General features: G+C 43.1%; 1 protein-coding gene across 1 annotated transcript in view; it reads left to right on the plus strand.

Moving 5' to 3' along the window:
• Positions 1–11557, plus strand: part of LOC309529855 (inverted formin-2-like) — a 29767-nt gene extending 18210 nt beyond the window's left edge. The window contains exons 10-14 of the mRNA XM_082218216.1: positions 2280–2350; positions 3585–3705; positions 7096–7260; positions 8757–8856; positions 10908–11557. Coding sequence (XP_082074342.1) covers positions 2280–2350; positions 3585–3705; positions 7096–7260; positions 8757–8852 — 453 coding nt within the window. The 3' untranslated portion in view covers positions 8853–8856; positions 10908–11557. The remainder of the gene's footprint in view (positions 1–2279; positions 2351–3584; positions 3706–7095; positions 7261–8756; positions 8857–10907) is intronic.
• The last annotated feature ends 10319 nt before the right edge of the window (positions 11558–21876 follow it).

Genomic DNA, 21876 nt, shown 5'->3' on the forward strand with positions numbered 1-21876 from the left:
TGATTCTGAGACTACATTAGGAGCAGTATTGTTTTAAGACAAGACAAAACCCGAACCCCCTTATGAGAACTGATTGCACTTTTTAAAACATCAATTGACAGATTAGAGAACTGGGCCAAAACAAACAAGATGAATTTTAACAGGGAGAAATGTAAAGTATTGCACTTGGGCAAAAAAAAAAAGAGAGGCACAAATACAAGATGGGTGACACCTGGCTTGAGAGCAGTACATGTGGAAAGGATCTAGGAGTCTTGGTTGGCCACAAACTTGACATGAGCCAACAGTGTGACGCGGCAGCTAAAAAAGCCAATGCAATTCTGGGCTGCATCAATAGGAGTATAGCATCTAGATCAAGGGAAGTAATAGTGCCACTGTATTCTGCTCTGGTCAGACCTCACCTGGAGTACTGTGTCCAGTTCTGGGCACCACAGTTCAAGAAGGACACTGACAAACTGGAACGTGTCCAGAGGAGGGCAACCAAAATGGTCAAAGGCCTGGAAACTATGCCTTATGAGGAACGGCTAAGGGAGCTGGGCATGTTTAGCCTGGAGAAGAGGAGGTTAAGGGGTGATATGATAGCCATGTTCAAATATATAAAAGAATGTCACATAGAGGAGGGAGAAAGGTTGTTTTCTGCTACTTCAGAGAAGCGGACACGGAGCAATGGATCCAAACTACAAGAAAGAAGATTCCACCTAAACATTAGGAAGAACTTCCTGACAGTGAGAGCTGTTCGACAGTGGAATTTGCTGCCAAGGAGTGTGGTGGAGTCTCCTACTTTGGAGGTCTTTAAGCAGAGGCTTGACAACCATATGTCAGGAGTGCTCTGATGGTGTTTCCTGCTTGGCAGGGGGTTGGACTCAATGGCCCTTGCGGTCTCTTCCAACTCTATGATTCTATGATTCTAATTTTATGATTATAAATATGCTGCTGCCTTTCCTTGCTCTACTCACCAACCTGGCCAGGCCCTCCCTTTACACCTGAACACCCCCCACCTGCTCCACTGAATTGAAATTTCAGCCTTCACAACATAGGAAAATGGCCAAGTAAACAGCTATTTTTGTGGAGGAGGGTCAAGGTATTAACTGATATGCATGAAATTTCAGATATAGCTATATAATCCCTAGTGTCGCAAGATAAGACCTTTGGAGCAGGCATTTTCAAAAAATAAGTATTTTATGAACCGCCCTACTGAACACCCAACGAAGAAAAAAGAAGAAAGCTCCCTGGAAGCTGTTTGGCTTCTGAAAATTGTTCAAAAACTGGATCAGTTACTTCTGGGTTTTCAACATTCGGGACCAAAACGTACGATGCTTTCGGGAACCGAAGGTTGACTGTACACACATTTTAATATATATATATTTTTATAAGATATTTATTAAAGATTTTTGGATATAAGAAAAAAACAAAAAAACATACAAAATAATAAACAATTAAAAACACACATTAATTTTCAATGACATAACTTCCATACCCTTATTCCCTCCGACCTCCTCATACTTCCCTTCTTTGTATTCCAGTTCAATTTGTTAGTTCAGCAAATCCTTACCATTAAACCTTTACCCATTTATAATCCTTTTTTCATATCTCCTAAAGCATTACAGCTGGAAACCACTTAGTTTCTATCCAACATCTTTTTAACATTCATTTTACAATATTTCTTTAAATAGTCCTTAAATTTCTTCCAGTCTTCTTTCACCGACTCTTCTCCCTGTTCTCGGATTCTGCCAGTCATCTCAGCCAGTTCCATGTAGTCAATCACCTTCATCTGCCATTCTTCCAGAGTGGGTAGATCTTGTGTCTTCCAATACTTAACGATAAGTATTCTCGCTGCTGTTGTAGCATACATAAAAAAAGTTCTGTCCTTCTTTTGCACCAATTGGCCGACAATGCCCAGGAGAAAGGCCTCTGGTTTCTTCAGGAAGGTATAATTGAATACCTTTTTCAATTCATTATATATCATTTCCCAGAAAGCCTTAATCCTAGGGCACGTCCACCAAAGGTGAAAGAATGTACCTTCATGTACACACATTTTAATAAACAAATTCCCCTAATGCAGAAGGTCCCCGGTCCAAACTCTAATATCTCCAGGTAGAGATAACACTTCCTCAAATCCTGGAGAACAGGCCATGACGATGCTGAACTAGGAACCCAATGGGCTGTCTCAATATAAGGCTGCTTCCTGTTTTCTCGCGCTTCTAATAATTGGTTGGTGCTTTCTACAGATGCAAATACATGATTACTACTTTTTTCCTGCTTTTTGTTTTGTTTTGTTCTAGGAGGTTGAAAAAAAACACAGAGACCTTTTACAGCTTCCCCATGACCTGGAGTGCGTTTCAAAGGCAGCTGGGTAAACTCTCCTCCCTTCTAACATTTGAAATAAAAAGGTTAATGTGTGTTTGTTAAAGCAGAATTAGAATACAGTCGTACCTTGGGTTACAGATGCTTCGGGTTGCGTGATTCAGGTTGCGCACCGCACAGAACTAGGAAGTACCGGAATGGGTTATTTCCAGGTTTTGGCGCTTGCGCGTGCACAGATGCACCGAATCGCAACCCACGCGTGCGCAGACGCGGTGCGGCGCTGCAGGTTGCGAACGCTGCGGGTTGTGAACATGCTTCCCGCATGGATCACGTTCGCAACCCGAGTGTCCACTGTATGAGGAAGTGGAGAATTCTGTGGCATGGGGACTGGGGTGGGGTGGGGACACACAGAACTGGGCGAAGGCACTGCCTTCCCCTCTTCTTCCTATTAGCCCAACACAATGTCTAACCAGTTGCGCAGTGGCAAATTCAGAAGTGCAGGGTCCCTTCGTGATAATCACAGCTCTGCACCTCACAGCCACACCCCTTCTAAGATTGCACAATAATATTATACAGTTGTGTAGTAATAATAATAATAATAATAATAATAATAATAATAATAATAATAAGGGATGCACTGCAACCATTAATGCAGGTGTTGCCTTTCAGACAGATCTGCTGTTTTCTGTGCATGTACATGAGCAAATGACTTGGAGTGCTCTGATTTCGTCTGTGTTTTCCATGAAGCTCTGCTGTACGTTGCAGAACTTGCACAGCATTCCCTTGAAACGGAAGCCCCTTGTGCAGGCATAGGCAAACTCGGCCCTCCAGATGTTTTGGGACTACAATTCCCATCATCCCTGACCACTAGTCCTGTTAGCTAGGGATGATGGGAGTTGTAGTCCCAAAACATCTGGAGGGCCGAGTTTGCCTATGCCTGCCCTTGTGTTTTCAGCATTCCTAAATGCTTAGCTTTGGAGCACCCTGTGGATGAAAAGCTCCCCTTTCGTGCTGGATGGGGTAGCTGTAGGGCACTGGGGACAAGGACTCTGCAGGGACCCTGCCAAAGAAATGTGGTTCCTGTATCCACATTCCACTCAGGTAGAGGACCATTGATAAGGCTCCTTCCTTTGTCTTGCATGCATGATCTCTCTCACCACAAAGACTCTCCTTCTGTGTTTCCCGTTGAGAGATATGTGGGGGTGCTGAGGAAGGGAAGCTTCCACAATGGGTTTACCTATAGATGCTGCTTGTCGGTTTTTTTTTTACTAAACCTCTTCCAGAATCAATGTAAAAGAGATGCAAGTGGAAGTGGAAGGCCTTCTAAAGAAATTGTTGGAAATCGAGCAAAAGATATTTTCATCCAAGGATGATGTGAAAGTCCAGTTTGGGAAATCTATTAAAGTAAGTTACGTGGATTTACCAATGGTACTCAAGCTTCCTTTTATTCCAGAATGTTTCTTAGTTGTGTCTGCTAAATGGGTTTCACAGGTCCTTGCTCTCTTTAAGGGTCATGGGTCACATCCACAACATGCATTTATTGTACATGTCTCTCCCCCCAAAAACCCACACAAATGGGAACTGTAGCTTACCCCTGATGGAGCTACAATTCCCAGCACCCTTAAACTACAGTTCCAAGGATTGTTTAAGGGAAGCCATGCTCTAAATGTGAACATGCAATGTGGATGTGTGACCATGGTTTTCCACAAAAAATCTTGGGAACTGTAGTTTCTTACGGGTCTCCTAAGCCAGTGATGGCCAAACTTGGCCCTCCAGCTGTTTTCAGACTACAATTCCCACCATCCCTGATTACTGGTCCTGTTAGCTAGGGATGATGGGAGTTGTAGTCCCAAAACAGCTGGAGGACCAAGTTTGGCCATCACTGTCCTAAGCTCTCTGCATCATTGACAAACTACAGATCCCAGGGTTCTGTGGGGGAAGCCATGACTGATACAACTACTTTAAATGTATGGTGTGAATGTGAATCAGATCAATAGTCCATATAGCTCAGTATTGTACCCTCTCTCCATGACCTTCTGAAGGTCCCAGGGATCAGTCCTGAGATCTTTTTGCATACAAGCCATGGAGCTATGGGGACGCGGGTGGCGCTGTGGGTTAAACCACAGAGTCTAGGACTTGCCGATCAGAAGGTTGGCGGTTCGAATCCCTGCAATGGAGTGAGCTCCCATTGCTCGGTCCCTACTCCTGCCAACCTAGAAGTTCGAAAGCACGTCAAAGTGCAAGTAGATAAATAGGTACCGCTCCGGTGGGAAGGTAAATGGAGTTTCCATGCGCTGCTCTGGTTCGCCAGAAGCAGCTTAGTCATGCTGGCCACATGACCCGGAAGCTGTATGCCGGCTCCCTCGGCCAATAAAGCGAGATGAGCGCCGCAGCCCCAGTGATGGACCTAATGGTCAGGGGTCCCTTTAACTTTACCTTTACCATGGAGCTATGACCCCTCTGAAATGAAAGAAAATGGAGTGGCCCCTAACATGGCTCTGCATGCATGTGCTGGAGCACCTGTGGCTTTTCTTAGAATCATAGAACTAGAATCATAGAACTAGAATCATAGAACTAGAACTGGAAGGGCCCTTGAGGATCAACTAGTACCACTCCCTGCAAAGAAGGAATATGCAGCTGCCCCACACAGGGATCGAACCTGCAACCTTGGCGTTAACAGCACCCTGCTCTAGCCAGCTGAGCTATCCAGTGGTGCAATGTGTGGAATAACATTTAGGGGAGACCACTGGTGCGTGATGGTGCAGGGCGAGACTAGCCGTTTGTTTCTAATTTGTCACCCTACATTTGTTTATATATTATCTTCCTTCCTTCATGGAACTGGCAGCATACATGTGGTTCTCAAGCAGTGGCTCATCCTGACGCTGTCCAGACCCCGGGTGCCTTGGTTTTTGCAAAGTGGGGCCTCGTGCGCAGGGGATGCAAACCATGCTGCTCCCCTCCACCCCATTAAGAGATGAGATGAATGCACTTTATCTTCAATTGGCTGAAAAGAACAAATAGACTTGCCTGGTTAATTTAGGCAGCCTGTCAAGCAAAATTCTGAAAGCAAGGCCCCTTGCTGCCAAGAGATTGTGTGCACGAGAGAGTGAGAGATTGACAAGATGTTTGCCTGCATTGTGCCTTAAAGCCAGTTGGTTCTGTCTGCAGTAGAGTCTTCTTCTCCTTCAGTTGACGGGTTTGCCATTTTGCACAAGCATATTCTGGACAGTCTTGGGAGAAAAGCAATGACAAACCTAGACAGCATCTTAAAAAGCAGAGACATCACCTTGCCAACAAAGGTCCGTATAGTTAAAGTCATGGTTTTCCCAGTAGTGATATATGGAAGTGAGAGCTGGACCATAAAGAAGGCTGATCGCTGAAGAATTGATGCTTTTGAATTATGGTGCTGGAGGAGACTCTTGAGTCACATGGACTGCAAGAAGATCAAACCTATCCATTCTGAAGGAAATCAGCCCTGAATGCTCACTGGAAGGACAGATTGTGAAGCTGAGGCTCCAATACTTTGGCCACCTCATGAGAAGAGAAGACTCCCTGGAAAAGACCCTGATGTTGGGAAAGATGGAGGGCACAAGGAGAAGGGGACGACAGAGGACGAGGTGGTTGGATAGTGTTCTCGAAGCTACCAGCATGAGTTTGACCAAACTGCGGGAGGCAGTGGAAGACAGGAGCGCCTGGCGTGCTCTGGTCCATGGGGTCATGAAGAGTCGGACACGACTAAACGACTAAACGACTAAACAACAACAACATCATTCTGGGCAGTACTGCAAATAGCAGGAGTCTGGCTAGCTGGAGAAAGATTCCTCGCAATAATGAATGGTGCGAAACAGGAGATCCATCCAAAATAAAAAGTGCTTCTTTGAGGAAGAAGTTAGGATCCCAGGCAACAACTGAGAAAAGAAGCTTGTTTTCTCCTGCTCTGAAGGGTAGGACTTGAACCGGTGGCTTCAAGTTACAAGAAAGGAGATTCTGACTAAACATCAGAAAGATCTTTATGACAGTAAGAGCTGTTCAACAGTGGAAGAGTCTCCCTTGGAAGGTTGTGGACTCTCCTTCCTTGGAGGTTTTTAAGCAGAGGTTGGGTGGCCATCTGTCATGGATGCTTTAGCTGAGATTTCTGCATTGCAGGGGGTTGGACTAGATGACCCTTGGTTCTATGATCCTACGATTTACTAGACTAAAAGATGATTGACTAGAAAGGGCTTTATTCTATTTATTTCAGAAAGTTGCTCACAAGCTGCTAGAGAGCTCTTTTGGACTATTTTCACAAATCCCCCACCCTTGATTCTGTTTTGTTTTTTTAAAAATGTATACCTTACCTTACAATTACTATTATTTTCTGTGGCTGCTTATGATAATATTAGTAAGTAATGGTGGCGCTGTGGGTTAAACCACAGAGCCTAGGGCTTGCTGATCAGAAGGTTGGCGGTGAGCACGTCAAAGTGCAAGTAGGTAAATAGGTACCACTCTGGCGGGAAGGTAAACGGCGTTTCCGTGCACTGCTCTGGTTCGCCAGAAGCGACTTAGTCATGCTGGCCACATGACCCGGAAGCTGTACGCCGGCTCCTTCAGTCAATAAAACGAGATGAGCACCGCAACCCCAGAGTCGGTCACGACTGGACCTAATGGTCAGGGGTCCCTTTACCTTTAATGGTTAAGCAAAGCATTAAGACCAACAAAATACAGACTGTAAAAAACAGTCAAACAAACCCGCACCAGGTGCAATGTTATTTTGAACAATGTTTTCTAACATGCGCAAATTGTGTTTGCAAGTAGGATAGCATAAATGCTTCCAAGGAACTGGGTGAGGAAATGAATGCCCTTGTGGAAAAGAAAGCTGAGCTTGCTGATTATCTCTGTGAAGATCGAAACACACACTCATTAGATGATCTTTTTAACACTATGAAAACCTTCAGGGATCTCTTCATCAAAGCCCTCAAGGTTTGCAATAATAAACAAGGTTCGATAATGACAAGTGGGACCTGCAACAAAATTTTGCTATGTGGAATGTTCCCATTTAGGGTTCCTGCCGGCCATCCCCTTTCTCAATATATTCCATTCCCACACCACCCAGTTTTAATTTACTCTACCCCAGCAGCCAGCAATTTTTTTTTGGGGGGGGTGAACTCCTCACATATTGTTCTCATTGGGCTGTATATTGTGATTTCCCCCTCTTATCTCCCTGCCCCTGCGATCATTTTTCTATTGCTGCAAAACTCGGGGTTCCCCTGAACTTACTGGTTCTTCCCCCATGTTTGTGGGTGAATCTGTTTTGGCTACATAAGTAATGGCACTCACAGCCTGAAAATCAGAAATAAGGGGAATATATTAAAGCTACCAATTAATGCCAGAAATGCGTGAAACTACCATTGTGGGAATAAAAAATTATTGGACTTCACAAAACTGCATATTGGTAGAAGGAACCACCAGCTACTCCTTAGTCTTTGCTAGAACTGAATATAATCCTCAGATCTCTAGCTTGTATGCTTCTTGTGGGCATTTTGATATCAAGGAATTACGTGTACATACAGCAGTGTGTTTGATTTTCACACACTTGTGCAGCACAGAGGCACCAGTGCAAGCCCTCTCCCCTATACTTGCTGATAGCAAGCCACTTCTGAAATTCAAAAGGGAGTTGCAAGAATAAGTTTCAATGTTGCGTGAGGGGCTTCTGTTTGGGAGGAGGACATAAAGAACCTTGTTGAGAGAGTCTTTGCATCTACCCAGAACTCTACTTTGTAGCCTTTGTCTGGTATGAGCAGCTAAAGTAGATAACATGGTTATAATAAAACACACGCTACTTCTCTACGCATGGGTTAAGATGCATGGAGCATGCAGCAAGCTGCTTTGACTCTTTTTAATAACAAATGAACAAGGAGCTGTACAATTGCTGCTGAATTTAGTAACTGGTTGTATGTTGTAATTACCGTATTTTTCCGTGTATAAGAATAGGTTTTTTTTAACCAAAAAAATTAGATTAAAATTGGGGCTCGTCTTATAGACGGGTAGTGCTGAGACGTGTTTTCTTAATTTGGAGTCCCCCAAAATAAGGGGTGTCTTATACATGGGGGCGTCTTATACACGGAAAAATACGGTGTATCCCTGCACATTTTGTGGCTGTGAATCCCATACATTAATTCGTAGTTTCATGAAGCAGTATTTTCCTCCTTGCATGTCCTGAGCCCACCGCCAGTCAAATTAATTCAAATTGCATGCCGTTGACTGCCCTGATCTCATACTACTTTCGCATGGTTTCCGCCCCAGTGCACAGTGATTTACTGTGGTGGTTTGTAAATTAATTCAAGGAATGTGTTGTTGTTTTGTTTAAAAAGTGGGCTGCAATTTTCAAACTAGGTGGGTTTATTATCCATGTGGATTTTTTTTTTTTTTTGGTCAGGCTTCTATTGAATTTTATATTTTTGTGTGTTGGAATGTAGGAAAATCGGGACAGAAGGGAACAAGGGGTAAAGGCAGAAAAGAGGAAGAATTTGCTTGAAGAAGGAGAAGCAGCTAAGCGTCGGAAGCATTGTTAAAGAGGTATAACCTTTGGAAATAAGTTTTCCTCTGTTCCCCCACTTTTCAGTTATTATCACAACCAGTTTGGGTATTCCTTTTTAGAATTTGATTTTGTAACACTGGGTCCATGTACAAGTTTATCTAGATGCAGGGTCTAAACCACTGAGCCTCTTGAGTTTGCCGATCGGAAGGTTGGCAGTTCAAATCCGCTCAATGAGGTGAGCTGCTGTTGCTCTGTCCCAGCTCCTGCCAACCTAGCAGTTCGAAAGCACGCTAGTGCAAGTAGAAAAATAGGTACCACTGTGGCAGGAAGATGTCCCATTGTGCCAGAAGTGATTTAGTCATTCTGGCCACATGACCCGGAAAGCTGTCTGTGGACAAATGCCGGTTCCCTCAGCCTGGAAAGCGAGATGAGCGCCACACCCCATAGTCGCCTTTGACCAAACTTTACCTTTTTACCTACCTAGATGCCTTCTTGATTTTAACAGCTAAAGGCAGTTATTAATTTACTTATTTACAGCGCCTTAACTGTGTGACGCTGTGGCCTAAAATGCCCATAATTTCCCTTTTTGTATCAAATGTAGGGCTTTTGGGGAGGAGGAGGAGGGAAACGGGGAGAGGCTGATCACAAAGGAGGAAGTTAACAACAAATAAACCTAAAAATGGTTCCATGTTCCACATTGGGACTAGTGGTGGTTGGGTCCCGGGTTCCAAAAAGTCTGAAGGTTTGGTAGATGCTGAACTTATGTTAAGATGGTTAAAGTAAAGGTAAAGGGACCTCTGACCATTAGGTCCAGTCGTGGCCGACTCTGGGGTTGCCGCACTCATCTCATTTTATTGGCTGAGGGAGCTGGCTTACAGTTTCCGGGTCATGTGGCCAGCATGACTAAGCCACTTCTGGCAAATCAGAGCAGCACACGGAAACACCGTTTACCTTTCCGCTGGAGCGGTACCTATTTATCTACTTTCACTCTGATGTGCTTTCGAACTGCTAGGTTGGCAGGAGCAGGGACTGAGCAACAGGCGCTCACCCCGTCGTGGGGATTCGAACCGCCGACCTTCTGATCGGCATGTCCTAGGCTCTGTGGTTTAACCCACAGTGCCACCCACGTCCTTCAGTTAAGATGGTTAAGACGGGTTTATTTTCCTTTATTGTCTCAGTTTGTCCTCCTATTTTTAGTGAACTTTGCCATATTAGGAGAAGTAGCTTGTTGAGCGGGGTGGGAGCAGGCAAGGGGATTGTGATGGAAGAGGGGCCCTCCGGCCCTCCAAAGACCAGCTCCAGATGAGGAGCTCCCTGTACAGCCTTCATAACCCCATAGATCCCTTAGGAACCCTGACAGAGCCCCCACACTGGGTGACAACAGCAGATACCAGTTCCGACAGCTGCCACTGTCACCTGCAGAAATCCCCCTATCAGCATGACAGCTTGTTCCTGTTCACTCAATGTTTTGCTCGCTGCGATATGGGGCTGTGGTTAAAGGCGCCTGAGTGTGCAGCATTGAGAAGGGAGCCCTTAAGAACTTTCTGCAGTCACCTGGAGACTTCACCAAGACGTTTTAGGGCTCCTTCACGTATCATATTTACGGCTCTAATCTAGAGGCCGGGAACGTTTGGGGCCAGATCTTGATTTCTCCCTCACCACCCCAGTGGACCAACTTTGAGAGATGGGCAGGACTCTTCATCTGTCAGTGCATCCTGACCTCATGATGATGCCAGTTGACTGATAAGCGAGCAGTCCTACCCACATGTCAGAGTTGACTGGCAGGATGGGGTGGGCTGGTAAAACATGCTGAATAGTAAAGAAGTGCCCAGCAGGATTGAACCCTCTGCCTGCCAGCTAATGAACAGAAGATTTAGTCCTGCTGGCTGCAGGGGTCTGGTTAGGCAGTGTATTGTCTGCAGGGAACATGCTGGCAAAGCAACACCCAGCAGGACTGAACCCTCTGCTGATGAACATAGACTCGGGCTATTAGTCATTCTGTTTTTTAATTCAAAGGTGCTGGTATGTATTGGCATGATTTCACTGCATACAAATATGAGGCATGTTCTCTCTCTCTCTCTCTGCATAGCTTGAAAACGAGCAGCAACAAAGGAAGCTGGCATCATTGATGCTTTGTCCGGGAAAGGCTTTCAGATGTGAGAAAAACCATCAATTCCTGGAAACTCTATGCAGGAGCTGTCTTAAAAGAAAGAAAGAAAGAAAGAAAGAAAGAAAGAAAGAAAGAAAGAAAGAAAGAAAGAAAGAATCCTGCTCTTTTTTGGGGTTTCAGTTTACTTTCTTAACTGGAAATAATAATACTTCATGTCCAAGCAGTTATTTTCCCCTCCCCAACTTATCAAGTGAGAAAATTGAATTATTATTATTTTATATAAAAAAGAGGAACTTGATAGTGGATGCTTGTTTAGATTTCTGTGCTTTACTTATTAACATATTTATTAATTTATTATTTCCATTGTGTCAGTTTTGGTAAGAACAATGCCTTTATTAATTACTAAGCTGAACAACCTATGGAAGAAAATAAAAAGCTATAATATGACTCCTTGTGGAAATTTTGATGTAAATTACCTGTCTATTGCACATAAAAGGAGGAAAAGGAATGGAGTTAGGTAACAGAGTACAGAAACCCCACTTCTTATTGAAATTTCTTGAATTTCATGGGCACTGATTTAAACTGGTACAAAGCTTTCCCTGTTAGGGAAAAATGCAGGATATAAATGTGCAACAACAATTCAAATTGGCCTATTTAAAGTTACTGTAGGAAAATGTGTTGGTGCTTCCCCCCCCCATTTTTTATTGTAACTCTCTGCCCACCCCAAAACATTTTTTTTTAAAGTTCCTGCTTAATGTTTAAAACATAATATTGGGTACTCCTTAATTATAGGACTGGAGCACATATCTATTTGTTTTTTATTCAAACTTTATATAAAGTACAACTTTCACCCCTGCAGCACCCACTACTGGGGAGACTGAATGTTGCACTATTCTGGCATTGGTTTGAGGCCAGCGGTATAATATTAAGGTAAAGGTAAAGGTACCCCTGCCCGAACGGGCCAGTCTTGACAGACTCTGGGGTTTGTGCGCCCATCTCACATCTATTGGCCGGGGGCCAGCGCTGTCCGAAGACACTTCCGGGTCACGTGGCCAGCGTGACAAAGCTGCATCTGGCGAGCCAGAGCCGCACACGGAACGCCGTTTACCTTCCCGCTGGTAAGCGGTACCTATTTATCTACTTGCCCCCGGGGGTGCTTTCGAACTGCTAGGTGGGCAGGCGCTGGGACCGAGCAGCAGGAGCGCACCCCGCCGCGGGGATTCGAACCGCCGACCTCTCGATCGGCAAGCCCTAGGCGCTGAGGCTTTAGCCCACAGCGCCACCCGCGTCCCTGGTATAATATTAAGATGCAGTCAATTCTATTTAAATAACTGAAAAGCCAGAAATGAAATAATGTAATGGTTTGGGGCAAAGCAAATATTTGAGAGCCAGCATGCTGGGCTTGGAGCGGGTGGCCGAAAGAGTTCACATCACTGCTCGGGCATAAGGCTGACCTTGGGCTGGTCATGCTTTTGGGTTAACTGCTTCCCTGACAGGTTTGTTGCGCAGCAGATAAAATGGGACAACGCCTGTGTGCATTCTGGTTTTTTTTTTTATATATAAAATTTTTATTGGTTTTACAAAGTTTTTAAATAACAAACAAACACTTAAAAAGACAAACATACACGTATAGTTTCATACCATATTTTCATAAACCTCTTTTCTTGGACTTCCCCTCCCCCCCCTTTCTGCATCCCAATGTCCATAATTTTTAGCAACTCCCAATTGTTACTTCCAACCTCTGTCATCTTAGTCTTCTCTATATTCTGACCTTATACCACTGTATCCCTTTGTCTCTGAAAACCACAACACTTTAACATTCATTGAGTTTATAATAGTCCTTAAGGTAACTTTTAAATTTTCTCCATTCTTCTTCCACCGTCTCCTTTCGTTGGTCGCGGATTCTGCCTGTCATCTCAGCCAATGTCATATAGTCCATCACTTTCATCTGCCATTCTTCCAAAGTGGGTAGATCTTGTGTCTTCCAATACTTCGCGATGAGTATTCTTGCTGCTGTTGTGGCATACATAAAAAAAGTTCTATCCCCTTTGGACACCAATTGGCCGACAATGCCCAAGAGAAAGGCCTCTGGCTTTTTAGGAAAAGTACATTTAAGTACCTTTTTCATTTCATTATAGATCATTTCCCAGAAAGCCTTAATCTTCGGGCACGTCCACCAGAGGTGATAGAAGGTACCTTCAGTCTCTCTACATTTCCAACATTTATTATCGGGCAAATGGTAAATTTTTGCCAGCTTGACTGGGGTCATGTACCACCTATAAACCATTTTCATAATATTTTCCTTTAGTGCATTACATGCCGTGAATTTAATACCGGTGTTCCATAACCATTCCCAGTCAGCTGACATGATATTGTGCCCAACATCCTGTGCCCACTTGATCATAACCGATTTGACTGTTTCGTCCTGTGTATTCCATTTCAGCAACAAGTTATACATTCTAGATAAAATCTTAGTATTGGGTTCTAATAACTCAGTTTCTAGTTTTGATTTTTCCACTTGGAAGCCAATTTTCCTATCCTGTTTAAAAAACTCCATTATTTGACGGTATTGAAACCAATTTTGTACTTTATGTTTCAATTTCTCCTGGCTTTGTAGTTTAAGCTTATCTCCATCCTGTTCCAAAATTTCCCAATACTTCGGCCATCCGACCTCCATATTGAGTTTCTTCACTGCTTTAGCCTCCACTGGTGACACCCATCTAGGGGTTTTGTTTTCCAACAGATCTTTATATCTTGTCCAAACATTATATAGTGCTTTCCTAACAATATGATTTTTAAAGGCACTATTAGCTTTGTCATACCATAAATATGCATGCCAACCAAAAGCATTGTTAAAACCCTCCAGATCCAAAATGTCCGTATTCTCGAGGAGCATCCATTCTTTCAGCCAGCAAAAAGCTGCTGCCTCATAGTACAATTTTAAGTCCGGCAGGGCAAAACCCCCTCTTTCTTTTGCATCTGTCAATATTTTAAATTTAATTCTGGGCTTTTTGCCCTGCCAGACAAATTTCGAAATATCTTTCTGCCACCTCTTGAAACATTCCATCTTGTCAAGAATCTGCAAGGTCTGAAACAAAAATAGCATTCTAGGCAATACATTCATTTTAATCACCGCAATTCGGCCTAACATTGACAATTTCAAATTTGACCATATTTCTAGATCTTTTTTGATTTCTGACCAACATTTTTCATAATTGTCCTTATACAAGTTCACATTTTTAGATGTCAAATAAACCCCTAGGTATTTGACCTTCTTAACCACTGTCAGCCCTGTCTCTTCTTGGAATTTCTCCTTTTCCATATCTGTTAAGTTTTTTCCTAAAACTTTGGTTTTTTGTTTATTCAACTTAAATCCAGCCACCTGGCCAAACTGTTGTATTATTTCTAGAACTTTTTTCGTACTAGTGATTGGCTCTTGTAAAGTCAATACTAAGTCATCTGCAAACGCTCTTAACTTGTAATGTTTAGCTCCGACCTGCACTCCTTTAACCTGCTGGTCATTCCTTATCATATTCAGCAACACCTCCAGAACTGAAATAAAAAGTAATGGGGAAATTGGGCACCCCTGTCGTGTTCCTTTTTCTATCTTAAGCTCCTCAGTTACTACGTTGTTTACAATCAATTTAGCCTTTTGTTCAGAATATACTGCAGCCATACCATTCTCAAAACCTTGGCCTACCCCCATCCCATGAAGGTTCTTCATCATAAAGCTCCAAGAAATATTATCAAAGGCTTTCTCCGCGTCCACAAAAATCAATACTGCTTTAGTGTTTATATTCACCTCTAGCTTTTCCAAAATGTCTATTACATTCCTTACATTGTCTGCCAGGTGTCATTTAGGGAGAAAGCCTGCTTGGTTCTTATGAATCCTTTCCATCAACACTCTTTTAAATCTTTTTGCCAAAATGTCTGCAAAAATTTTATAATCCACATTAAGTAGTGATATTGGGCGGTAGTTCTTCAGTTGAGTCTTTTCAGTCTCTGTCTTTGGTATGAGTGAAATATATGCTTCTTTCCACGATTCAGGTGCCTTCTTTCCCTCAAGGATCTCATTACAAACTTCTTTTAATGGTTGAGTCAACCATTCCTTCAACGATTTGTAATATCTAGAAGTCAGTCCATCTGGTCCTGGAGATTTGCCCAGTTGCATGTTCTGAATGGCGGCCTCTATCTCTTGTTCTGATATTCTCTGGTTCAGATCCATCTTACTTTGATGAGAGATTTTTTGTAATCCATATTTATCAAGGAATTTGTCTATATCTTCTTCATTTTGCGAACCTTGAGTATATAGCTTTTTAAAATAACTCAAAAAACAGTTTCTAATTTCATTAGGTTTAGATATATTCTTTCCATCCACTTCTAGGCTTGTAACCGTATTCAATTTCTGCCTTTTCTTCAATTGCCATGCCAGAAGTTTGCCACATTTATTTGCTGATTCAAATGTCTTTTGTTTCATTTGTTTTATCTTCCATTCAATCTCTTGGTTCATCAATTCCATATATTGTGTTTGATATAACTTGATCTCTCTTAGAATCTCCTGGGACTTTGGTTTTGTTCTTAATTTTTTCTCTCCTTCCTTTATCTTTTCCAAAATCTTTTCTTTTTTCTCATTTTGTTTTTTTCTCTTTATTGAATTTTGTTGAATCAAGAAGCCTCTCATCACTGCTTTACTTGCGTCCCAGATCACTCTCTTTTCCACGTCGGTCCTCAAATTTATTTCAAAATAGTCTTTTAGGGTTTTTTGGGCCTTCATAAGGATCTCCTTATCTCGAAAGAGGGTGTCATTCATTCTCCATCTGAATTGACCAGTTGTTGTAAGTTTCATCTCCATCCTCACGGCATTATGGTCGGAGCAAGTTTTTGGGCAGATTTCCACCTTCTTAACCTTTGGAGCCATACCACTAGTAATCCAAATTTGATCGATTCTGGTCGAGGTCATCATTGCTTGAGAGAAAAAGGTTCCCTCTCTCTCCAGAGGGTTCCTTGTTCTCCATATATCTATCAAATCCATGTTTTCCGTCATTTCGAAAAAAGTCTTAGGAAGTCTCCCTTCCTTGCTAACTGTTAGTCTTTGTGCCTTGTCCATGTTAGTGGAGACCACACCATTCATGTCTCCCATAATTATCATATTGTAATCCAGATAGTCCATCAGAGTTTCATGAAGTCTCTTAAAGAAGTCAGATTTACCTTCATTTGGTGCATAGATTCCCACAACTAAAAATTTTTCTCCTTGTACTTGTATCTCCACTGCCAGATATCTCCCTTGTTCATCTTTAAATATCATTTTTGGGGCCCATTTCTCTTTCACATATATTACAACTCCTCTTTTCTTAACTTTATCTGATGCAATAAATTCTTGTCCTAGTCTTTTATTTATAAGTAATCTTCTATGGGCTCTAGTTATGTGAGTTTCTTGTAGACATATCAAGTCCAGTTGTTCTCTGTTCAAAATATGAAACACTTGTCTTCTCTTCAGAGGCCCATTAAGTCCATTACAATTCCAACTAAGGAATTGCAGAGCCATCTTATTATTTTTCTGAAGCTCCTCCAACAGCTCCAAGTTGTTGCTCTTCTTCTGATGGTGGTGGTTTTTGTCCAAACGAGAGATTCAAAATGTCTAGTACTCTCCTCTGTTCTGCAAGTACGTCCACTGTCCCCTTCTGTAGGTCCTCCTGATTTCTTGCCAAAAATTTGTCCTTGTCTTGAATAGTCTTTATCTTCACCTTCTTTCCCCTGTAATCAAATGACAGTCCTTGTGGAAATTCCCACCTAAAACGGATAGAGTTTTTCCTCAGCAGAAGAGTCAAATCTTTGTAGAAGTTTCTTAAATCCAGCATATATTTTGGAATATCTTTGAAGATCTGTATAGCTGAATTTCCAATTTGCAAGGCCTTTCCAAAGTGTAGTCCTAATATTTTGTCTCTTTCGTCCTTGGATCTAAATGTAATCAGGCAATCTCTCGGGGTCTTTCTGTCCTGCTTTTTGCCCAGTCTGAAAGCTGTTGTAATTTTGAATTCGTCTTCTTCAAGATCCCAGCAGTCAACAAACTCCCGTGTCAGATATTCTGCGAAATTGTCTCCTTCATTCTCTGGAATCAGTCTTAATTTTAAGTTTCTCTCTTTTCTCTGTAACTCCCACAAGGCCAAAGTTGCGTCGTGTTCATAAACCTTCTTAGCGATCGGCTCTAATTTCTCTTGTGTCCCTTCAGCAGTAACTTTGGCATCTTCAGCAATTTTACGCGTAGTAGCATTTTCCTCCACCAATTTATTTATTGATTCTGTATTCTGGTTTAGTCTTACTGATATTTCTGTTAATTTTTGTGTATTTTCTGAAGTCTGTTTTGTCAGAGACTCCAAAGATTGATTTATTTTAAGCAGGGCTTCTGTCACGGCATCCATAGAGACAGCCGTCCCTTTTTCTTGTCCTGTTGTTCCTGCAGATCCAGTAGTTACGCCTGAAATTGAGCCTCTTTTCTTTGTCTGTTGCTGCAGCTGTTGTTGTTGTTGTTGCTTGGTCTTGGCTCTTGTAACTATCTCTTCTTGTGAGCCACTCATGTCAAGGTCGTTTCCCACGGGAGCTATTCCCCGTTGGAAAATTCCACTGTCCCAAGCTGTGCCAAGTTTTACTTTACCCTCTAGGGGGAGCAAATCAAAATGGCCAAAAATAAAATGTCCAAGTACAAAGACAAAGGAGAATATCCAAGGATGTAAAAAGAAAAGTTTTTTAACACAGTTAAAGCAAGTATAACTGGAGGCTTGTAGCTACAAATTGCCACAGTTTCCCAGTATATACTGTTTCATCTTGTGATGTACTGTAGCCAGGCACTGTATAAACTTTGTATCGCAGTATCACTTTTACAGGAGAAAGTCAGTTCAGTGTCCTATTGTCCTAAAAGGCAGACCGTTTCATACTTTTGTTAGCTGAGACAGCAGAGGATTTTTACTGTAAATAGGTCGTGCAGTTACTAAAGTCTCTTTCACCTCCCCTCTGCCCTGCTAGCTAGAGGGGAGATCTAAGGTCTGAGTGTCCGGTTTAGTTATATAAAAGCAAGTTTCAACGGATGCAGATTTAGAGTTCCGTTGCTTTCACTTTCATGCAGTCGGGGGGAGGGAGACTTCCTTGATTTAACCTCCCCGCTTTTAGTCCGATTTTCAGAATTTGAAGGGTCCCAATTATTTTCAATTCCTACTCACGGGAATTCAGTCCAAATTTTCTTTCAGGAAGGAATCGGCGCTCTCCGCTTATGGCGACGCGGCTTCACTCCGCAGGCTGGGTGACGACTCTCAGCACCGCGCTCACTCCCGATGCCGCTCCGTAGCCTTTAAAAAGGCTCTTTCGCAGTACCGGGGGGTGCAAAGGTGCCCACCGAATCTCCTTGTTCTCAGGCTTCAGCGCCTGAGATTTTAGGGGTCCCCCGCTCGCCGTAGCGGGTAAGACCCAAACTTGCGGAGCAGTCCTTCTCCGGAGCTCGGAGGTAGGACCGCCATTAAGCGCTGGCACCAACCGGAAGTCCTCCGCCTGTGTGCATTCTGAGTGCCTTGCTGGTTGCACAATATGTCATCTGTCCCTCTACCCCACAATGGCTCCATTTCTAAAGGAAAGGGATAGCAGTGTTGTGGCAAATGTCACCACCTCCGCTTTCGGGGGGGGGGGGGGAAATGTCAGCCAGCCGCTCATTTCCCTATAAAGCATTCCTGCTCCTCCAGAGAGGGGAACATGCTCTGCTTAAGTAGCATGCCTGCCAGCTGCCTGCTGCTAAGTGAACTTCACCTGCCTAGCCTTTTGCTTGTTATTCCTCCTACGTCATCCCTGTGCTCTGTGGAGTGGGAAGGCAGAAATAGTTGTGAATTTGACATGAGGATTTGCCTAATTCTTTCCAGTCTTTTTGCCTTGAAACTGTGGAGTGAGCATGGGGAATCTGAGCCCTCTTGGTAGGTGCTGCTGAGTGGTTGTGCATCTGCTTTCCAAGCTACCCAAGGTTCAGTCCCCAGGTAGGGCTAGGAGAGCCTGTCTGGAGCTGCCAATCAGTGCAGACAGTAATAAGCTAAGTAGACCAGCGGTCTGATTCTGCGTAAGGAAGCTTTCTGTGTTCTGTGGACTACAATACCCATCGTCCCTGACCAGCCTCAGACAGCATGGCCAATGGTGGGAATTGATCAACAACAGCTGGAGCACCACTGGATCCTCACCCCTGATTCAGATGAAAGGACTTGCAAAAATTGTTGTTTCTTTAAAATCAAAAGTAACTTGCATGCATCAATGCAGGACTGTATATGCATTTATTTAAATATATATATATATAAAAGTGAAAAATTGATTTGCTTTCTCTCCTTAAACTCCTCTGTCTCACTACAGTTTCATGGTAAAGAAGGTATTCACAAAAGTACCCCCCTCACCACTAAACCAGGTGATCTAATGCCACTAAATATGTTCTTACCTGAAAGGATTGTTCCACAATTGTGATGGAAGGTCTAAAAATACTTAAAAATGAACTTCTTTAAAAAGTAGAAAGATACTTGGGAGAAAATGGTAATGTAGTTCTCTGGATTTTGGAAATGAATTATTGGCAAGAAACAATTGTTTGACATTTTGCCACATTGATGGACAAAGCGTCTAGAAAAAAATTGTAGGTATAAGATATACTATTCCTTCCTTCCGTCCTTATTAATTTTTTCTGCCGTCTTCCCTCCCAAAGGAGCCTAGGGTGGCAAACATCAAAGTAGTAAACCAATACAATTAATTGATGTGTTCATTTTAAAACAACCACATACCATCATAGGTAACAATTTCAAGGTTACCAAACACATTCTCTTCCAGCCATTAAGTAACTGGGTAAATGAATATTTCTATTTTGCTCCTGAATTATTTTTTTGAGGGGGGGGGAGGGTCCCCTTAAGTCTGGCACCAGCCCTGCATGCCAGTACCATAAGATTAACCTTCTCTCAGTTGCCATGTACCCCTGTCATGCTTTGTCTCCCTCAACCTTCTCAAAATTGTGCATCCCACAGACCATCTCTTGCATCTCTGCCTGTAAATGGGGTAGTTGAGGGAGGAGAGCTCTGGAACTTTTCTCAGGACAGAAGTGATGCAGTAGCATGTTCCAAAGTTCCAGGCTAATTGATGGACCCTCCTTGTTTTGGCCAGTGAGGTGATAATGAGGCCTTCAAGTTTGTGGCAATTAGCATAGAGGAAGTCAGAGAACGAGGAAAAGAAATCAAGCTGGAGGCTGGATCCTTCTTTCCTTCCTTTGATGGGAGTCCCTAAACTTTATAAATGGTAATGCTTCTTTGCAAGACTGCATTTCCAATGAAAAGATAAAAGGTTGCATTTCGGTCAGAAATAAAGTCAGAAATAAAGACCACTGAATTCAGTGGAGCTTACTCCAAGGGAACTGTGCATAGGAATGCAATCAAGCTGATGTTAATAAACTGGGTTTTATACGATACACCTTTGCTCTTTGGGGTACGTGGCACAAAAATGCTGCTGGCACTTTTGGACTCCCCTTGGACACGTGGCTATGAAGGACAAACCATGGTAGCTCCTGCCATTTATATGTCACCACGGCACTCTAGTTTTCCCGCGGTGCAGGCCAGTGTAGCTCTCTTCATATTGAGGCCGGGCAGGCCCACAGATGAGGTGACCGCCTCAAGCGCCAGAAGCCCCAAAGGCAGCACCAGTGCTGCCCACCCCACCACCTCTCCAGCTGTACTGGTTTCCAGTGCTTTGTGGGTGCTGCCATGCCACACAGGTAAAAGAGGTGGGGTGACAGGTTGCTGTTTCGAGCTGCGCCACTCCTGGGTCAGAGAGTGTGTGCATGTGCACACCTGTGACGCTAACAAACTTAGGCCACTTCCACACCATACATTCAAAGCAGACGACTTTCCCCAGAGAATCCTGGGAGCCAGTGTGGTGTAATGGTTAGTGTTGGATAATGACCAGTGCTATTTTTCTAGAGCAGACGACTTTCCCCAGAGAATCCTGGGAGCCAATGTGGCGTAATGGTTAGTGTTGGATAATGACCAGTGCTATTTTTCTAGAGCAGACGACTTCCCCCAGAGAATCCTGGGAGCCAGTGTGGCGTAATGGTTAGTGTTGGATAATGACCAGTGCTATTTTTCTAGAGCAGACGACTTTCCCCAGAGAATCCTGGGAGCCAATGTGGCGTAATGGTTAGTGTTGGATAATGACCAGTGCTATTTTTCTAGAAAATGAGGAACCAGGAACTTCTCCTTTGCTGTCTTAGAATGGCAATGGAGCCCTCCTGAAAAAAGAAGAAGCCCCGACTGTGACCTGGGAGACCAGGGTTCGAACCCCGACAACTCACTGGGTGACCCTGGTCCGGTCACTGCCTTGTGGCCTAACCTATCTCACAGGGTGGTTGTGAGGATGAAGTGGGGAGGAGGAGAACCATGTGCCACCACCTTCAGCTCCTTGGAAGATAAAGGTGTTATTTAAATGAAACAAACAAACAGTCATTTACTCCTCACAGAACTGTGACTCCCATCACCCTTAATAACCTACAGTTCACATCTGGGATTATTTGGGAGAATCCATGGTGTGTGGTTGTGTCCCATTGGCCTGAGGTAAAATTCAAGCCAGGACTGTCTTGACTTCAGTGTGTTATATGAACTTTCATACACAGAAATTTATTTAAAAGTTTTCATCTGGGTTTATTTAACGTTTGCAAGATACGTTTACATTCTTCAGGGGAGCGAACTCATAGGTAACAAAATGCTTGGTTTTAATAGTTCTTTCAAATGCGTAATGTGTTTAATTCCACATTTTGGTTTTTTGGTAGATTCATAAATATATAATATTTGCATTAACTGTTATTTGATAGGCATTCTATGCCCTTTTAAAGTACATGTGTGTGGGGTTTTGGGTTGTTGTTTTTATTTTTATTATGTATTTTGTGGTTTTATATTCT

The sequence above is a fragment of the Podarcis vaucheri genome (genome assembly GCF_965113315.1).
Source record: "Podarcis vaucheri genome assembly, chromosome: 1".
Taxonomy (NCBI): Eukaryota; Metazoa; Chordata; class Lepidosauria; order Squamata; family Lacertidae; genus Podarcis; species Podarcis vaucheri.